General features: G+C 55.0%; 1 protein-coding gene across 3 annotated transcripts; it reads left to right on the forward strand.

Annotated features, from left to right (window-relative positions):
• The first annotated feature begins 250 nt into the window (after positions 1–250).
• On the forward strand, positions 251–17,622 carry FAM163A (family with sequence similarity 163 member A). 3 transcript variants are annotated; one of them, XM_039384343.1, is made up of 7 exons: positions 251–690; positions 810–956; positions 11,948–12,065; positions 12,589–12,684; positions 13,170–13,192; positions 13,689–13,803; positions 14,654–17,622. In XM_039384343.1, exons 6-7 carry the CDS (start codon positions 13,711–13,713, stop codon positions 15,053–15,055), a joined length of 495 nt encoding a protein of 164 aa, XP_039240277.1. In that variant the 5' UTR covers positions 251–690; positions 810–956; positions 11,948–12,065; positions 12,589–12,684; positions 13,170–13,192; positions 13,689–13,710; the 3' UTR covers positions 15,056–17,622. The 3 variants fall into 3 exon arrangements, with proteins under 3 accessions (XP_039240277.1, XP_039240275.1, XP_027596435.2); XM_039384341.1 differs by lacking the exon at positions 11,948–12,065; XM_027740634.2 differs by lacking the exons at positions 251–690; positions 810–956; positions 11,948–12,065 and adding an exon at positions 2,121–2,160.
• Positions 17,623–17,802: the final 180 nt, after the last annotated feature.

Here is a 17,802-nt window from a genome sequence, read left to right on the forward strand (position 1 = left end):
GAGACCAGCATTGGAATCAGGCAAGCTGATAACCTGCTCGCTGGAGCGATGCTGTTTCACATTTGCTTTGCTGTGATCTCCTGCAGCGCCCGCCTGCTTTGGGCCAGAGCCACGGGGGGTGATGGAGGAGTGTGATCTGGACCCGGGCAATCTCAGCTCTGTGTTAGCCTAGTGACTCCTTAATCCCAAAGAAAGTCTTTTCTATGTCCATCCATGGAAATGGCAAAATGTCAGTTCCTGAATTAGCTGTAACAATGCTTCCCACGGCCCTGGCAGCACTTGCTGAGGGGAGAAGTGGCTCTCCCTGCATCCTGGGCTGTCATCACCTCCTCGCATCCTGCCCAGAGCAGCCCAGGAAATTACTTTCTCACTTCTCTTGGCCTCCTCCTCCTCCTCTGTGCTCGCCTGGATGTCTCTAATTCCCATCCCTCCAGCAGCTCTGAAGCCCAGCTAAGAGGAAAATGCATCTTTACTACCCTCCACAGAAATGCTCCGTGTGCTTGCTTTCCTCCCTCGATGCTTCCCCGTATTTGCCAGCCCCCTGATGTGCTGGAGTGGATAACGTGGATTTCGTTATTGTCAGGGGAACAGGGAGGCTCCCCCCAGCCTGGACTGTGTGTGGGTGTTCCTGTGTGCCACACAACCCTTCATCCCACAGCCGGCAGGCGCTTGGATCCTGCGGCACGGAGGGTAAGTGCTGTGACGGGATCCACTTATCTCGCCTTTGCATTTCATAATTCATCCTGCCCTTTTGCTAAGGGCACAGAGCCGTTTGCATCCCAACGAGCCTTTATTTCCTCCCGGCTCAGCTCTGCTGCTGGATCCCAGGGAGAAATCAGCGGATCGAGCTTCTGGCACCGGCACTGAGGAGCTCTGAGGGTTGGGCTGGAAGAACGGAGAGAGAATCCGTGGGCAATGGGGTGCCCTGACGGACAGCAAGAGTGACGGAGGAGAAGGTGAGTGGTGTTTTCTGCCCAGATTTAAAGCTTGCTCTAGAGGAAGGAAAAGTATTGATGGTGTCTGTTACTTAGAAACAGGGAAACTGAGGCACGGGAAGGTTCGACAGCCTCGCTGTAGTGGAGGTTCTGCATTAATCCCACCAACCCTGCAATGCCTCGCCATGGCTCTTGTGCCCCATAGAGACTGAAATCAGAGAGAAACAGGCAAACACATGTTCTCCTGGCACAGTAATGTTGATGCTCACAGCGGTCAGCTCGTGGTGCAAGGCATGAGATTCAATTATCGTTACCGTAGCTCACAGCAGTGAGCGGCTCGCCACTTCCAAAGGCAGTGCCAGCTGCAAGCTGTACTTTTCTCCAGCTTAAACTCCTAGCTTGGAGCTCCAAAGCTTTCCAGCATCTGGAAACACTTACTGGGGGCAGCACCTCTCATGTATGTGTCCCTCCCCAGTGCCAGCATGTGCTCGGGGCCATGCAGTGATGGGCTGAGCTTGCGGCAGAGCCGGCAGCGTTGCCGGCCTCGCGCTGGTGTCTGCTAACAAAGATGTGATTTACAGGGAGTCATGGGGAGGGGGTCGTCCTGTTTGAAAAATGGTGGATAGGCTTGACATCCCCACCCCTGGCCCTGGCTCATACCTCTGGTAGCGGCGTGAAGGGTTTTACTACTCCTGGCTGTTTGCAGGGCCAGAGGTGTGTGGGTACCTGGACATAGTGGATGGATCAAGCTAGAGCCTCTGGACACCCAGCGTGAGGCCGACGCAGTGCTGACAGCAGGGGACTCTGAGGGGTGCTCGGGAAGTGCAGGGGTGGTTGGGGGATGCTTGGGGTGCTGCAGGACTTGGCTTTGGTGGTACCCTGGAGATACCAGAGAGTTCAGGGGTGCTGCCACTGTGTGCTCCCGCGGGAGAGGATTGGGCTCCGTGTTTTGAGAGGGTGTTACCCCTCTTTCCCCCACCGTGGGGCTGGGGGCGGTGCTGGGGGCGGCAGCTCCGGCCCTGGCAAACTCCTCCCCCGCGGCCGGACTCGTCTGGGCGCTCCCGCTCCGCCGCTCCGGTGATTATTCCTCTTCCTATTATTTATTATTACCGCTGTTATTACTGCCCTTCCCCTCCTCCTCTTCCTCCTCCGGTCCGCCCCCGCCCCGCCAGCCGCCGCCGCGCTCCGGACCCGCCGCCCGCTCCTGCCCGGCCCGGGCACTCAGGTACGGCTCGGGCATCCCACCGCCCGCCTCCCCTGCTCCGCGGCTCTCCAGGGGGGGTCGGGGCCAGGGAAAGGCTCTCGCATGGATTGGGACTGCGGTGGGGAAGGGGGGATCCCAGGCTGCTTGGGGCGCCGGGCACGACCAGCTGGGGTGCTCGGGGGCGATGGTCCCAGCATCACCCAGCTCCCAGCATCATCCTGCTCCCTGCATCCCAGGGCTGCGTCGAGCCCCTTCGTCCGGGCGAAGCTCCGGGTTTGGTGCCCTGTAAGGTCCTGACTCATTTTCTCAGGGTTGTGTGGTTCGGCTTCGCGCTGCGCTGGGTTTGTTCAGTTCCCGTGAACCCTTCCCGCGGCTCGGGTGGGTAGGACGGAGTTTTCCCGTCTCTAAACCTACTTCTTTGCAGCCATTTGAAGTTTTGAAAGTCCCAAGCCTGGGGCTCAGCCTCCTGCTCCCTCTCTGGGAGCCCAAAGCTTTGCCATTTAGCAAGGACATGACGGCCCATCAAATCCCCAACCTCGCTACCAAACCTCTCCACAGAAATGGTGGCTGCCTTTGCTGAAGTGGAAGAAATCAAATCCTTTTGTTTATTCCAAAGGGTCTCTGTTTTATCTCTCACCGGGCTGTGGTAATTAAAGGAGACCTGTGCTCGAGCTATTTGCCTGGCTTTTGTTTTCTCCTAAGGTTATCCTGGAGGATTTTATTCCCTCCAAAAGGGCATGTGGAAACATTTAGTGTTTTCAGCTGAATTTCATTTGTGTACTATTGATTGTCTCTCCAGCAGAGAGATTTTCTAAGGGGTGGTGGAATATTCCACCCTGATCGAGGCTTGTGTTTCTGGGGCTTTTTTTCCCTCTCTCCCAGCCTTGTCCCTCGCTTGCCTAAACCATGGAGTTCCTCCACGATGCTGTTTGAGGGTACTGGGTGTACTGGGGCTGCTGGTTGGCATTTGGTGTTGTCCCTGCAGGATCTGAAGGGTTCTAACCTGGACTTTGCCAGGGTGGAGATTAAAATTTTCTCCTAGGAAGGGCTTTTTCACCTGTTGAAAAGCCAAGAGGGAAAAGCATCCACTGGGATGTGAAATCCTCATCTGTCTTTTCCCAAAGTGCTGGATTTCAGCCTGGCCATAGGCCTGAGGACAGCCAGCTCCAGAGCTCTGCTTAGGAGAGGCAGCCTGGCCCAGCACTGCTGCAGCACAAAAGACCCTTTCCAGGGTGAAAATCAGGTGTGAAGGATTTTTCCACTTGGCAGACCTTCCTCTCTGGAGAAAGGCAGAGCATCCTCCAAGCATTTGGGGGGTATTTTGGGTGCGTGGACCAACGGGAGAGCCAGAAAGCTCTGTGTGTCTGCTGGGAAGCATTAGGACAGGGCTTTCAGAGGAGCTCAGCTCCCGGCTGGAGCAGGATCACCCACTTTAGCCATGGGCATGAACAGGAACACAAGAGCTGCTCCCATTTCAGGGAGCTGCTCTGTGGTCATGACTCAAATCCAATAGCCCCCAGGGCGAGCGGCAAACAGAAATAAGGTCAGGCTGTGGTGTTCCCGGTGTTCCCTACCCCAGCTGCCTCTCCCTTCTCCCTCTCTAGCCTCCATCCCCACTGCCCCCCATCCTCCTGGCATCTCTGCCTGCCTGACTCTCCCCATTGCTGCTTTCCCACCAGGATGAAATATTTATTATGGCTCCGTTACCCTTGTTTTCTTGAAAGCGTGTTTCACACTTCATTTGTGGGAAACATTTAGAGGCTTCACGTTGGGTTTGCTTTTCCTTCTTGCTGGGCGTGTGTGTTGGGGGGTGTGTGTGTGTGTGACCATCCTGGCTGGCCCCGCTCCTGCCTGATCCGACAGTGTGAGATGGAGCATCCTGAGTGATGGATGAGTCTGTGTCCCTGCTGTGTGATAAATTACGAGGAAAAAAAAAAATAGTTGGTCTGAAATCCAGCAAAGAGTTTAGCTCTGCTGAGTCGACCCATCTGTACCTGGTTGCAATGTGCCTCCTCTCTCCAGCTGGGATGCAGTGGGTGAAAGGTGTGACTAGCCCTGTAAAACAACTGCAGGTGAGCTTTTCCCATGGCTTTATGGAAAAGTCAGTCATTGACCTGATCCTGCAGTGACTCTGCTTGGATTTACTCCAAACAGCAGGGTTGGGGTCGGGTGCTGTGCCCCTGCATTGGCCCATAGCAGTGTGTGGCTCCAGCTTTCCCTGGTCTGTGCTGCCGTGGGGCTGTGGTCAGGATCCTGGTGGATGGGCCAGCTCTGACAGGTGAATTGCTGGTGGCTTGGAAAGCAGAGCTGTGGCTGGGGAGCCCTGTCTATCCCGGGGGTGTCTGTCCCCAGGTGGGCCGTCCTCACACAGCACATGGTCAGGATTGTTGTAGGTGTCAGCTGTGCAGCGGGAAAGGGGACCCGTGGCTTTCCCATCTCTGCATGGGGCAGCTTTCTGGGAGGAGAGAGCCATGGGTCCAATACAATGGATTCATTCTGGCTGTGTGGGTGAGAAGCGCAGGATGGGCTTCCCAGTGTGTATCCTGGGAATGGGGATACCTGGGTGTCAGAGCAGCTGTAAGCTGTTGTCCCCACAGGTGACGTGGCTGTTACTGGATCTGAATCTGACCAGAAAGGGTGAGGTACATGGACTCAGTAGCTGAGAGTGGTGTCAGTAGCAAGGGTTTCCCTGGATTGCCAGTGGTGGGGTTTGGGCTGTTTTCCCTCCAACCTGGATTTTAGCATGACCACTTGGTTCTCCCCCATCCCTTGGGGATGTCCTTGGGACATCATCCCTTCCCTGTGCAATGTCCGGCTCTCTACTGGGGTGACCTGTGGTTGCTGCTGTGCAAATCCCACCCTGCTCTCATTGTGGAGTCCTTAAAAGACATGGGGAGTTACAAACACATGTGTCTCTAAGGCTGGGAGATGGTCACCCCCTGAAATAGCTGCTGTCCAGAAGCCCTGGAGATGGGCATCCAAACTCCGGGCAGGTTGCGTCTCCTCGCTGGAGCAAAGGGATAAGCGGCTGGTGGCAGCTGTTGCGTCGGGCAGACAGAGGCAAATAAAGAGACAGGGACTTTTCTGGGTTGTTTTTGGATCCCAACCACAAAGCCAGGCTGCTCCAGAGCCAGCAGCTGGTCCCGCTGTCTGGCCCCACCAAAAAGAGACAGTCTGTCTGCCTTGCGCTTTCGGGGAGGCTCCGAGAGCCCTCCCCACTGTAGTACTGGTGCACGTGGGAGGCTGCTCTCTCTGTTTTGCTGCCTGAATGCAATTAGGCTTTAATGAGTCATTAAAATAAATCTCTGTTTCTACTCCAAGCGAACATGCTGGGGGGATGCTGACAGTTGGAGCAGCAGGTCTTGCATCATGCGGAGGAAGAGGCTGCGCTTCCCTGCGCCCTCTTCCCCAGAGCTGGGCCATGGCACCCTCCATCTCCCTTTCTCTTGGAAAAAAAGGATGTTTCCCAAGCACTATACAGGTTTGCAGCTACTGTGGAAGTGGGATTGAACGCTACCCAGCCCTAGGGTTGTTGTTTTTGTTGGAGAGGCAGTAGTAGTCCGAGGGTTGTCTGTTCCCTGGTACTGAAGGGCACCTACCTGGCTGAAAGTGGGCAGAGATGTATCCAGCCCTACTTTTCAGCTCCTAGTTTGTTAGAGATGCTGATGGTTGTGTCCTGTTGAACCCATATCTGGATCTGGTGGGCAGATGGAGGAGATCTCAGCTGGTCCCATGGCTGAGGGAGAAGAATATGAGGCAAGCACTGAAATATGAAGGGGAAAGTGTGGTGCGTCACTGACACACATCCATGTAGTTTTCCTGGCTCTAAATGGGATTTAAAGAGAGCTCATGGTCCAAAAGGAATGATGTGGCCCCTCTCCTCGTGAGTAGACACAAGGCTAATCTCCCTTCACTCCTTTTAACTGGTAAACAGTGCAATTACCCCTAATGATGTCTTTGCTAATTGAATCCCTCTATAGCGGCTGTTTCACTGACATAGGAGGGAGGGCAGATCCTGGTGGGACATGGGGGAACATCCCCTGCAGGTCCCTGAGGAGCAGCATCCCTCAAACACACAGTCACCGTCTCAGCCTCCAACCCTCAGGCTGTGGGAGGGCAAGGGTTAAACCCGGGGGTGAGCCAGGGAATTTATTTTGTGTTTTATTTTAGCAAAACAAATAAATTGGGTGACGTGGAGGCGCGGCGGATCCGCCCCGGCACGACGGCGGCGTGGCCCCTGTGCCGTGTCAGGGGCGGCTGCAGCTGATGGGATTACAGAGGTTCCGTCCTCATCCAGAGCTTTTCCCCTGGGCTTTGCCTCTGGGAGCAGAGCTCGCTGCTACACAGAAAGGTTGTGCACAAGTTTTGTTTCCTACACCAGGCTGGGAGGAACTGGGATGAGGAGGGTAGGAACTAGGAAACTGGGGAAAGAATTTTCATGGGAGTGATGGAAATGAGGTGGAAAGGGTGAGATGGCACTGATGTCCAGGGTAAGGAAGGAGATAATGAACTGGAACCTCAGAGAAGAAGTTGTCCTTGGGATTGTTTCACAGAAATCTGGTGGGAAACTGGATTAATGAAAAAAGTCTTTAGTGGGAAACTCGTTACTGTGGTCGGTTGGATCTTGTTGGGGATGCTCTGCAGGGGTACTCTGGACTGTGTGGCACAATGCTTCTGCTAGGATTGATCCTCCTCTTAAACTGTGTGCCTGGGATGAAGTTGCATTTGGTGTCACTGAGTCCCCCGCTGCAGAGCAGTGCCTGCACCTTCTAGTAACAGAGCAAAGAGAAAATCAAACTGGAGAGAAGATCGGATATCTGTGGAGTGTGTTCGCAGCCCCCAGGGAACAGAGGGAGTCCGCTAAGATCTTGATCTCCTTGCCCTGATGGCAAGAGCCTGCTGGTGTGAGGAGTTGGTTTCATTTGGAGCAATGAGGGTTCTGGAGGGGCCTGCCTGGGGCTGGGAATGAACAGCGGAGCATCCTCGGAGGGAGGCTGGCTCCGTCTTGCTCCTGGGGAGAGTCTCCAGGCTTGTTGGATCAGTAGGATCCTGATCCATTACCTGAGGGTGTGGAATGGCTGGAGGCTGAGAGCTTTCAAATAGGTCCCTGCTGCCGTGTTTTGCTTTGCTAGTGCCATCTCTCCTTTTCCTGGGCAAGTACTGGGAATGCTGGCTGATGCCTGTGCTGTGTTGGTGCTTTACCAGGGGTTAAATCAGTCGTGGGACACCTACAGCAGTGCTGTGTGAGAGCGCCAAGGGTGACATCAGGGTGGAAGGAAATAACCCTCCCTGCTCCTTTCTGAGCTCACAAGGATCCATCTCTTGTGCTGGATGTTGCAAGCACCCAGGCACCACTGTGACAGGGATGATATGGGGTGCAAATAAGACCCAAGTCCTTGCTCTCCAGGCCTGTGTCCTCAAGGGATCCATGGTATTGCAAGATCCAGCCAGGGCTCTGGCTTTCCGCTGGCTGTGGCCACAGACAGGTCCCAAACCTTTAGCACAGGTGTGTGGAAAAATTCTCTGGCTTTTTGGCAAGGGTCGGTCTCACCTGGGGCACACCCAGCATTCCAGCTCGCCAGAGCCTCGCTCCGCTCCCGGCACGGACACTGCTGCTGCAGCTGCTCATCCTGGGGGATATGTGGGTGCTGGGAGGGATGGTGCCTGTGGCAGGGACACTGGCCAGGTGTTGGCTGGCTGCAGAGAGCCCGAGGGGATCTGACGTGCGGGATAATCTCAAAAGCCCTTCTCTGTGTGACTTGGCTTGATGCCGCCCGTTTCGTCCCTGGTTATTTTGAGACCACAGTGGAGTGGCTCCCCGGCACACATTCCTGGCTTCTGCCGTGAGCTGGCCCGGGAGGAACCCTGGGCACAGCGGCAGGACATGAGCCATGTGGATCAGGCTGAGGATATTCCCATCTGCATCCCACTGTGGGCTGCCCGCGTCTGACACCTTCCCTGTGTCCGGGGCTGCACATCACCCTTCCCGGGACTGCACCCACCCACCGCGGCTCCCGAACTGGGCTGAGCAAACACAGCGGGTAGGAGATGCCTGGGGGTATGAGGAGGGAGGTGTCATTCTCCCGGGTTTTAAGCCACTCTGCAAAGAGGAGGGGCCGCGAAGGAGATGTAATTATGATCCAGGTGTAGCCCTGGCTGAGTCATGGGCTTTTTGCTGTATGTGTGTGCTGGGGGGGACAGGATGGGGGTGATGGTCCTCTCCTGTCCCTCTGTCGTACACATGGCTGCAGTTAATCCATGCAGGCAGGCGAGACGGGCTGAATAGTCGCTTAAGGAGATAAAGGGCAGATGAGACGCCCAAGTAACGAGATACTGGGATAATCCGCACCCGAGATGTCCCAGGCTGCAAAGCCGCCCTTACTCCAAAAGTCTGAGAAGTGCCAGGAGGTCTCCCTGGGAGAGGGATGCGGATGTGCCAGCTGGGGCTGGGGCTTCATGCACCTGGACAAAGATCAGAGGGGGATGCTCGGTCCTGTGTGGCTGCAAAGGCAATGCCATCAGCAGGGCAGTTCTCCCAGGCTCCAGCACAGCAGGATGAGGCCTGGCATGGGAGACAGCGAACCTGGGTTGGCAAGAAGGTGGTTTTTGGCAGTTTCACAGCAAGAGAGGGGATCTTCTGGGCTCGGTGGGTCGGGAGCACAGCGTTAGCAGCAGGAGCACAGGCCTTCATGCCCACCCAGGAGCTGGGGGCTGGCTGGTGGCTTCCACCATTGAAGGGGTTTGATTTTTGTTAACTGCAATTCACATCTTGCATTTTCCGCAGAGCTTCTGCAAGAAAAGAACTGGTTTCAGATCATTGGTTATTTTGTCTTTCCCATGCCTTGTCCAGGAGGAGGTGGTGGGAGCCCCAAGGAGCCAGTGTGGATGATGGAGGGAAAGGCAGAGCAGGCTTGCAGGCAGGTCATGGATTTTCTGTTTTGATGACTGACTGCAAATCGCTGGAGCCTCAGGCAGGGGACGGTCACCTCTGTGACCTGGCTGTCCTTGTGGTGGCCAGGAGCAGGGTGTTGGCTGCAGCAGAACTGCTGGGAAAACCCCACGTGGTTTAAGGTACCAAAGGCATCACAGCAGGAAAAAGCCTCAGGGAGGAAATGGGTTGCCCCTTTCTGCTGGGAAAAACCTTACTTGGAGTTCTCTGCAGCAGACTGAAATCGAAGTTTTCCCAGCTGCCACTGTGATTTTTGTTCACAGGCTGCTCCAGACTCCAATATAACTCTTTCAGAACCGACAGCAGGTTCACCTGATTCATTAATTAGAAGTTTTAAGGCTTCACAGTGACCCAGGCGTTTGGGACGACCAGAGAGGGGCTGCTGGGGGGCTGCCAGCTGGGTGCCACCCCCTGCATCCTCTTGCATCCCACATTGCCATCACTCTTTGGGTAAAATTTCATCTGGCTTGACTCCTTTTGGGGGTGGTATCTCCTTGTTTCTGCTCCCCCACAGCTTGGCTTGTCCCCTTATGCAGTGCAGAACACCTGACATGCAGTGAGTTTACATGAGCTCAGCATTCCCCGTGCACCCTTCCTGCGCCATGGCTGGGGGTTTGCAGTCGTGGGTTGATCCCCCCGAATCCCACTGGGTTGAGGCCGTGCAGGGGCAGGTCGCAGCTGCCCGGGAGCTGCCCTGTTGTTTGCTGCCATAGTCTGTTTTGAAAAGGCAGCCCCTGCTGCTGTTTGTTTCCAATTAGGCCCTGGGAGATGATTCTGGTGAGGCAGCGGCCAGGCTAATTTACCAGGCAGACATTTCATTGAATTATCCCGTGAGCTGCAGAGCAAAACCAGGAGAGCAGAGCCCAGGCTGGGGCAGGACTTGTGGCAGGGTTCGGCATGATGCTCATCATGAATAACCGTGCTCTGCCCCATCCTGAGCCTGCTCCTGAGCTCTGGTGGGAGGGTTTGACCCTTGGCAGGTGACAGGGACGAGCTCAGGACTGGTGGGACACACGGGGTGAGGAAGGACAGGGGTGTCTCAGCTGGGCTGAGAGTGCTGGCGGCTGGCAAAAGCCTCGCCATCGACTTGCAAACCGTGCAAATGTGCTATGGACGTCATTGAAGGGGAATAAATATAGAAGGCTGAGATGCCACTCGTTCCCAGAGTCACTTTTCAGGCCGTAACTTTGCGCTGCGAGGCAACATCAATTAAAGAAAATGTATCTCTGCAGCAAGCAGTTCTGCACGCCTGCCCGGAGCAGTTCGATACGGCCACGGACCCTCCCTCCACCCCCTCCCGGCCCTGCTGGGAACAGCGTGACACCGCTGCCGAGATCTCAGAGCACTCCCCGAGAGGCAGGGAGGGAGGCAGCCCTGTTCCTATAAATCCTGATTTTATTCAGTGATGGTTTGTGTGCCAGAGGGTCCCCACGACCACCCTTGAGTCGTCCCCTCTCCTGAGCTGGCCAGGAGAGGGTGAGCAGTGAGTGTCAAGGCATCTGCTCAGCTTGGGGCATGTGAATATTTAAATGACTCTCAGCTTCCTTTCTAAGCCGGAAGGAGAAATGGGACTGTGGCCCGGGACGTTGGGCTTGTGCAATCCCTCTGGGATGCTTCTGCATCCCATCCTCCTGTGGGAGCAGGAGCTGCAGGGCTGTTTGGCTCATAGTACAGCCCAGGCTTTTATGGGATCCATAAAAATGTACGGCCTTTTGTCGGGATGGAGTGGTGGGGCTGTGTGGAGGTGAGGCAGTGGAGCCCAAAATGCTCCTTTCCCAGCAGCTTGGGATGTGTTTGGGGAGGGTGGATGAAAAATGGACGTGGGCTGATCCCCAGTGGCAGGGATGTGGCTTCTGGAGCTGTTGTGGAAAGGCTGCTGTAGTTGTCCTTCTCCTTTCTGGGCTTATTTAGCTTATAATTCCCAAGACCCCAATTACTTCTGAGACTGGGGCTCTTGCTCCTTTCCTGGGAGGTGTTACATTCCCTTATGCATCCCTGCAGGAGAGAGCAGTAGGTTAGAGAAGGCTATTTGATAGGCACAAATTATTTTATAGGCACAGACTGGGTAGAAAATTAACTACTGGGCTCCTGGTGGTGCAGGGTTCGGAGGGGAGGAGGAGGAGAGGAGGAGGGAGGAAACTTTCTCTTCCCTGAAAGAATTCCCTCCAAAGAGATGAGGAAAGGCAGCACTTCCCTTCTGGTTCATTGTCATTTTTGCCTTTCTCTAGCATTCAGTATTTTAATAAGGAAGAGTCTGGCTTCTGAGTGGGGCAGGTGAAATGCTGATCCTGGCAACGCCAGGAACAGGAATGCTGGAGATGGGGTGTATGGAAATCCAGCCATTCTCAAGGAAGCACCAGTTGGACACTCAGCTCTCAGAGGTGACCAAAGGGTCCCCGAGGCTGGTCCCTCCCTGCCCAGGGTCATTCTCCGAGGCCACCTGCTCGCTACAAACTTCGGACTAATTGGGTGCTGCTCTCCGAGCTCTAAATCAAATCACAGCTCCCATGAAATGAAGTTTTCTGGATGTGAACGGCCGCCTGCATCATCCATCACCGCCCTGCTCGCAGCATGTCCCTCAGCTTTTGCCTTTTCCAGCCACCCACTGTCACCTTTTCCTGTTAAGAAAGGCACCTGGGGAGGTGTCACCCCCCCCAATGGCTCCCTGTGTGTCCCCCTACGCTCCTGGCAGCGTTTCAGGGTGCGGTTTGGTAACAAGGGAGCAGGAGCTGAACGTGTTGGTCTCTATTATTAGCTGTGGGCCGGGTCTCCTGATGGATGGAGATATTAGCTGGGTTATGGGCCTATTGATTTCTCCAGGTTGGTTTTTTTTTTCCTTTGTTTCGTGTGCAAGAGCAGCTTGAGGAGGAAATCCAATGCGTGCCCACCTTTCGGCTTCCTACAGGAACTTTCCAAGAGCTGAAAATCAATTTGTGGCAGGCAGGATCCTGCACGTCACCACAGCGCAGTGAGGAGGGTGGGTGATTTTTGGGGAGGGGGGTGGTTCTGCACGGTGCCCGCTGGGACATGGCAGCAGTGAGGGGCCAGGGCAGAGGTGGGCAGGTCTCGCCTGGAAGCTGCCACCTCTCTCTGTTAATTAGGGCCGCGTGGCCAGCGGGTAATTAGATCTCCTCGGCTGCAGCGGGCTGGCACTTGGGCCCTATCAATTAGCCCTGCTCTGGCCGAGGCACCGAGGGACGCGGGGGCCGGTAATGAAAGGCGGCTGAGCGAGGCACCGCTGGAGGTGATGGGTGGTGGGTGCACCCACTTCTCTCAGTTTTGCTGAAATGGCAGGTTTCAGGTGCGGGATCATCCCTTCCTGGCAGTTTGCTCTGCCCACCTTTGCAGCACCCGCCTCTTCTGCCCTAACAAAGCAATTTATTTAGCCCCACTGCGGCGACAGAGGCGGCATCAGTGGGGATGGGGACGCTGGGTAAACAAACCCCTTGGGCAGTGGGATGAGCTGACAGTAGTGGGGTTTTTTCCCTTGTCCCTCCCAGGGCCGCCGTGTCTCCCCGTGGCCATGCAGAGCTGCCTGTCCCGGCCGGCCACCCCGGGGCCGGCGTGACCACAACATCCTGCCTGTCCTTTTCTGGGTAAGTGCCCATGGGGTCATGGGGGGATGTGGGGGCTCACCTGCCCTGGGCAGGATGGAGAGGAGATCTCCTGTCCCAGCAGCACCTGAAACATTGGCCACTTGCAGTGATGCATCCACCTTCCTCGTAATTAATTTTAAAGAGGAAAAGGCTAAGTGCTGACTAAGCAGGCCTGTGCCCTTCTCCTGTGGAGCATTTCTCTGAGCTCGGGAAATGTCTCCTTTCCCTGCTTCAAGGTAAAGATGATTATAAAAATAATGATAATAATAGTAATAGTAATAATTACCAGCAGCAGGATCCCAAATGCTTTTTGCCCCATGCGGCCTCCCAGGGGCACGGGCAGATGCTGAGCCCCATCCCTGCAGGCAAAGCAGGGCCTCCTGCAGGGTCCCAATTCAAGGCAAATTCTTGGGACACTGGGAAAGGCAGGTGGGTGCAAGGGGTGCTGTCAGGCGACGACTAACCTCTCCCTCCACTTCTTCCAGGTCCAACGCCTCCGTCACTGAACGTAAGTATCCCTTGGGTCCCGTGGCACAGGGATGGCAGTGGGGGCTGCTTGGCTCATGCCAAGCCCCTGTTAGACCCATTGGTGCCTGGCAGGTGGCCAGGGTGTGATTTCTGGGCTCAGATTGCCAGGCTTGCAGGGTCCAAAGGCTCTGCTTTGGATTTTCCTGGTGGAGACACAGGTTTGCTTCAGGGTTTTGATGAAGAAGGTGGATTTTGTGCTGAGAGGGTAGAAATCATCCCTTTGGGCTCATTAAGGGGCAAGGCTCTGCCAGTGGATCGCAGGGTGTTTCCCAAAGATCCCAAGCCAGAGCAGTGAGGGCAGCAAGGGGATGTGATGCTGCATCTCATGTGTCCTCTCGCTAAGAGGAGAATGATATTAGGTGATAGTTTTCCAACTGGGGAGAGAGGAATGGAGATGCCTTGTGGGCATCACATCTATGATGTGGTGACAAAACCATGGTAGGTGACTTTTGTGTCCCTGTGTCCCCACCTTGCAGAGTTTGATGGAGAATCGGTCGGATGACAGCGGGAACTGTTGTTATCACCGGGGGAATCCTAGCGACGGTGATCCTACTGTGCATCATTGCCGTGCTCTGCTACTGTAGGCTACAGGTCAGTGTCCCCCACTTTGCCAACCCCACCTTGCACTGGAATGGGCTCCCCAGGGCAGTGGTCACAGCCCCAGGCCTGCCAGAGCTCAAGAAGTGTTTGGACAACGCTCTCAGGCACATGGTGGGATTTTTTGGGGCTGTTCTGTGCAGGGCCAGGAGTTAGACGCAATGATCTTTGTGGGTCCCTTCAAACTCTAGATATTCTATGATTCTATGTTCCTCACGTTGAGCTGCTGCCACAGGAGGGGTCTAAAAGGGCCTTTTTTTGGTGTGATGGTAGGGAGTTGAAACCCCCCTCTCCCCAGGTGCTGCAGAATTATGTCCTTCCCTGTGCCTGGTGTAGGGGGACTCCCCAAGGATTTTGAGGCTCTGCAGCACTTGCTAACTGAGGTGCAGGCTTGGCTGGGTTTGCAATACCAGATGGAGATTTTTATATAATTTTTTTTCCCCTTGTAAATTAAACGAGGAGGCTTTCAACAACAGCTAGCTACAACCTCCTGCTCTTTAAAAGTTAATGTGCAGTCTGTGCCATGCAGCAATGCCTGTGTGATGAAAAGCACAGCGCTTACTTGGAGCAGTTTCCAACTGGCAGGGTGAAATTCCTTCCTCTTGCAAACCTCGCTGGGGGGTGAGGATGAGTTCCCCGTCAGCTGCCTCCTGCAGCTTGCTCGGGTCCAGGTTTTGTCTGGCTTCAGGACCTGGGAACGATGGAGCAGAGCAGCAAGAAGCTGCGGAGGGTTTCTCTGATGGGGGAATGAGGGAAGCAGGGAAGTGGCAGGGCTGGCTGAGAAGCTGAATCTGTCCACCAGCTGCTCCACTTCCCCTCATAAAACCCATTCTCTTCCCTGCAGTACTACTGCTGCAAGAAAAATGACTCCGATGAGGAAGAGGAGGAGGAGGAGGAGGAAGAGGAAGTGCCCGACCTCCCCACGCACTCACACCTCGGCATGTGCAACGCCTGCAGCTCCCGCATGGTGGACGGCCAGGGCAGCCCCGTGCCCCCGCCCAGCGAGCTCAACCAGCACGGGGCTCACAACTACTGCCCGACCTGCTCCCCCTACGGATCCCCCTTTTACATCCGGACTGCCGACATGGTGCGCAACGGGGGCGAGAGGGTCACCTACACCCCTGCGTGCTACAAGGAGATGGGGCCGCCCATCAACATGGCCACCCTGCAAGGCTACACGCTGAGCCGGCACGGCCTCCTCCGCGACAGCTTCCCGAACCCGCGGGCCATCAGCACGGAGGTGTAGTCACCATTGCCACTAGCACAGGGTGTCCCCAGCCAGCGCCCGCTCGAGGGAAGGGGCTTTTCACTTGTCTTTGGGGGTGTTCCCACAGGGAAGACCCCGTAGGCCCAGCCCCAGACCAGCACGGTCCTCCTGCTGACCCGCCCGGCACGGCGAAGCTCTGCGGGCGAGAAGGGGAGCAAGACCTCGAAGGGCGACGTTGAACCGGCCACCTCCGAACCCATCATAAGTGTCATTATTATCTACTCTGTCTCCCAAAGGGACTTGTCTAACGAGGGCTATGTACAGTACAACCTAATTTAATTACCCCCGGCTCCCTGAGCCCAGAGTGAGGCCTTGGGTGCCCGCTGCCTCTGGCACACGGTGCAATGGGTGACCACCCGCCAGCTGCCGCCCCTGGCAAATCCCGCTGCCGAGAGGGGCATGGCAGCGCTCCTCGGCGATGGGAAAGCAAGGAAGGGAGGATCCAGGTCGCCCTGCTCCCCTCGTGGTGCATCAGTTGTCGCTAACAGTTACCTTTTCTGTTCGAGTGTAAGATAGGGCACCGCGTCCCACCTGCTTCAAGTCTTCACACGTGCTGAAGAAGTTCAAGACATGAATTTAGGTCACTGCTGGGGGAGGCAAAGCTGCTCGCCAAAGCGCTCACCCACGCGAAGGGGTACAGGCTGGTCCTTCTGCAGCCGAAGCCCCCACTTCTTCTACTCTTCACAAGCTTTCTTAGGAGCAATTTTAACTTGGACCCATCAAAACGGAAAGATTTTACTTATGGGAAGAATTGTATCCCTAAATAACTGCAGTTTTGTTCACCTTCTGCTTTCAAAGCCCTACCCAGCCCACCCTGACAGCTCCAACAGCCAGAGGAAGGTTGGTTTTAGGATGAATTTTGCTTTCAACAGCAGCAGCAGAGCCCACAAGGTTGCATCTCCTCCTTTGCAGGGCCCACAGCCTCCCACAGAAGAGTGATATTCAGGTGGTTGGGTCCCCCCTGCTTTTGTTTTTGGAAGAAGAGGGTGCAAGACCCAAATGCGGGTTCACCGGCACTGCGGCTGGCAATGACAGCCAGTGACTCTGCCTTTCTGCAAAAATGAATGTGGGAAAGTTTCTTCTTCCTCCATAAATCAAATTAGGTGAAAAATTACTAAAAGGACATCTCCATCATTCACAGGCACTTCCATAGCAACCAGTGCAGGACTGCTCGGCTGAGCGCTTCCCATTCATGGCAGGGAGGAGGGACCAGGAGAGCAACGATCCCTGTGGATGCTGTTGGAGGCAATGGAAGGAAACGCTTGCCATGCCTTTGCAATATAGGGTAGGACTGCTCAGAAATGTGAGCAGTGAGGTCTTTCTTTCACCACTGCAATTTAGAAATCATCCTGCTGCCCACAGAAGGATTTGGACTTAACCTCCCCATTCACACAGGGAAAAAGTAGGTCTCAGTATAGAGGGCACACAGTACATCAGCCTTGAGTGTCCACATTATCAGGCAAAAGGCTGATGTACCCTTTGGACCTGCTTATGCCTTGGCACCTCTGCTCAAACAACCTGAAGAAAAGAGCCAGACAAATGCCACTGGTTATGGTCCTTGTAACCAAACCTTGCCCCAGCCTGCATTTTACACACACTTCTGAGCAAATGTTATGCACCATCTCCCCCACGTCCGGCCCAAAAAGACACTGCATTTCCATTATCTGGAGACTCAGTCTGGCTGCGTTGCTTTTAGAGTCTCTTTCCATTCTCCAAATAGTGATAGCAGGTTTTAATGTCCTCTCATATTAAGGGCAAGCAGGAGGGAAGATGAAAGTTAGCAGCAGCAAAGCTCTCTGGATCCCACTGGTCGATAGTCAGTAGCTTCTACCGCTTCCCCTCCAGCCAGTGCTCCTCCCTGAAAATACTGTCTGTAACGGGAAGAAAATCTTGGCTAACTCGGTAAATCCCATCCTTTCCCACTAAAGCATCTGCTCAGCTTGGTCTCACCCTGCTGGGAGCCACGAGAAGTTAATGTGTCCCAGATCTCTGCCAGACGGCCCTGCCATGCTGTCCCCTCAGCAGGTGTAGAGCCAGCACGGACACGGCGGCTCCTGGCATCCAACTCTACCTCTTGGCACACACAAAAAGGCTTCCCACCCCAATGGCAATGACCTCCAGAGGGTGGGAATAACACAGGGGCTTCTGCTTCTGTGGGTCCCCCTTTTGGTGAAAGGAAGGCCACAGCATTGTTATCTTCATCACGTGCAAATTAAGCGTGACCTATCGCCCGGCTAACGAGGTGCCAAGGCTGGGGAGGCAGTTCCAAAGCAGCCGGATGGCCAAGATGAGGGTTGGCCTCGCAGCCAACACACACCCTGGGTCTGGCAGGGCCACAGGGAAACGGGTGAGTCTGAAAGGGCTGGAAACACGGGAGATGCAGCTGAGGATGAGAAGGTTTGGGGGCTGGTGGAGGAACAGGATGAGGTAGGGGCAGGGATCCCAGATTTTTTCCACTTCAGATTCCTCCTGTTACTACTCTCTGTCTTTGTTGCTCAGCTATGGGTCCAAATTCAATGTCAGAAATAAACGAGGACTTTGAAATACAAACCAGGAGTGGTTTCTGTTCTTTGGCAGGCAGCAGAAAATTAGCTTTATCCAGTGCTGCCTGGAAGTTCTACTGGTGCAAAGATTTTTCCTCCCCACCCTTCCTGCCACTGCTTTTGCTCCTCTTGCATCCCCCTCCTCCCTTGCCTCCGGCCTATGTACATGGATACCAAACCCAC

This window comes from Pipra filicauda, unplaced genomic scaffold (genome assembly GCF_003945595.2).
Source record: "Pipra filicauda isolate LSUMZ 115617 unplaced genomic scaffold, ASM394559v2 scaffold114_size2234877_pilon, whole genome shotgun sequence".
NCBI lineage: Eukaryota > Metazoa > Chordata > Aves > Passeriformes > Pipridae > Pipra > Pipra filicauda.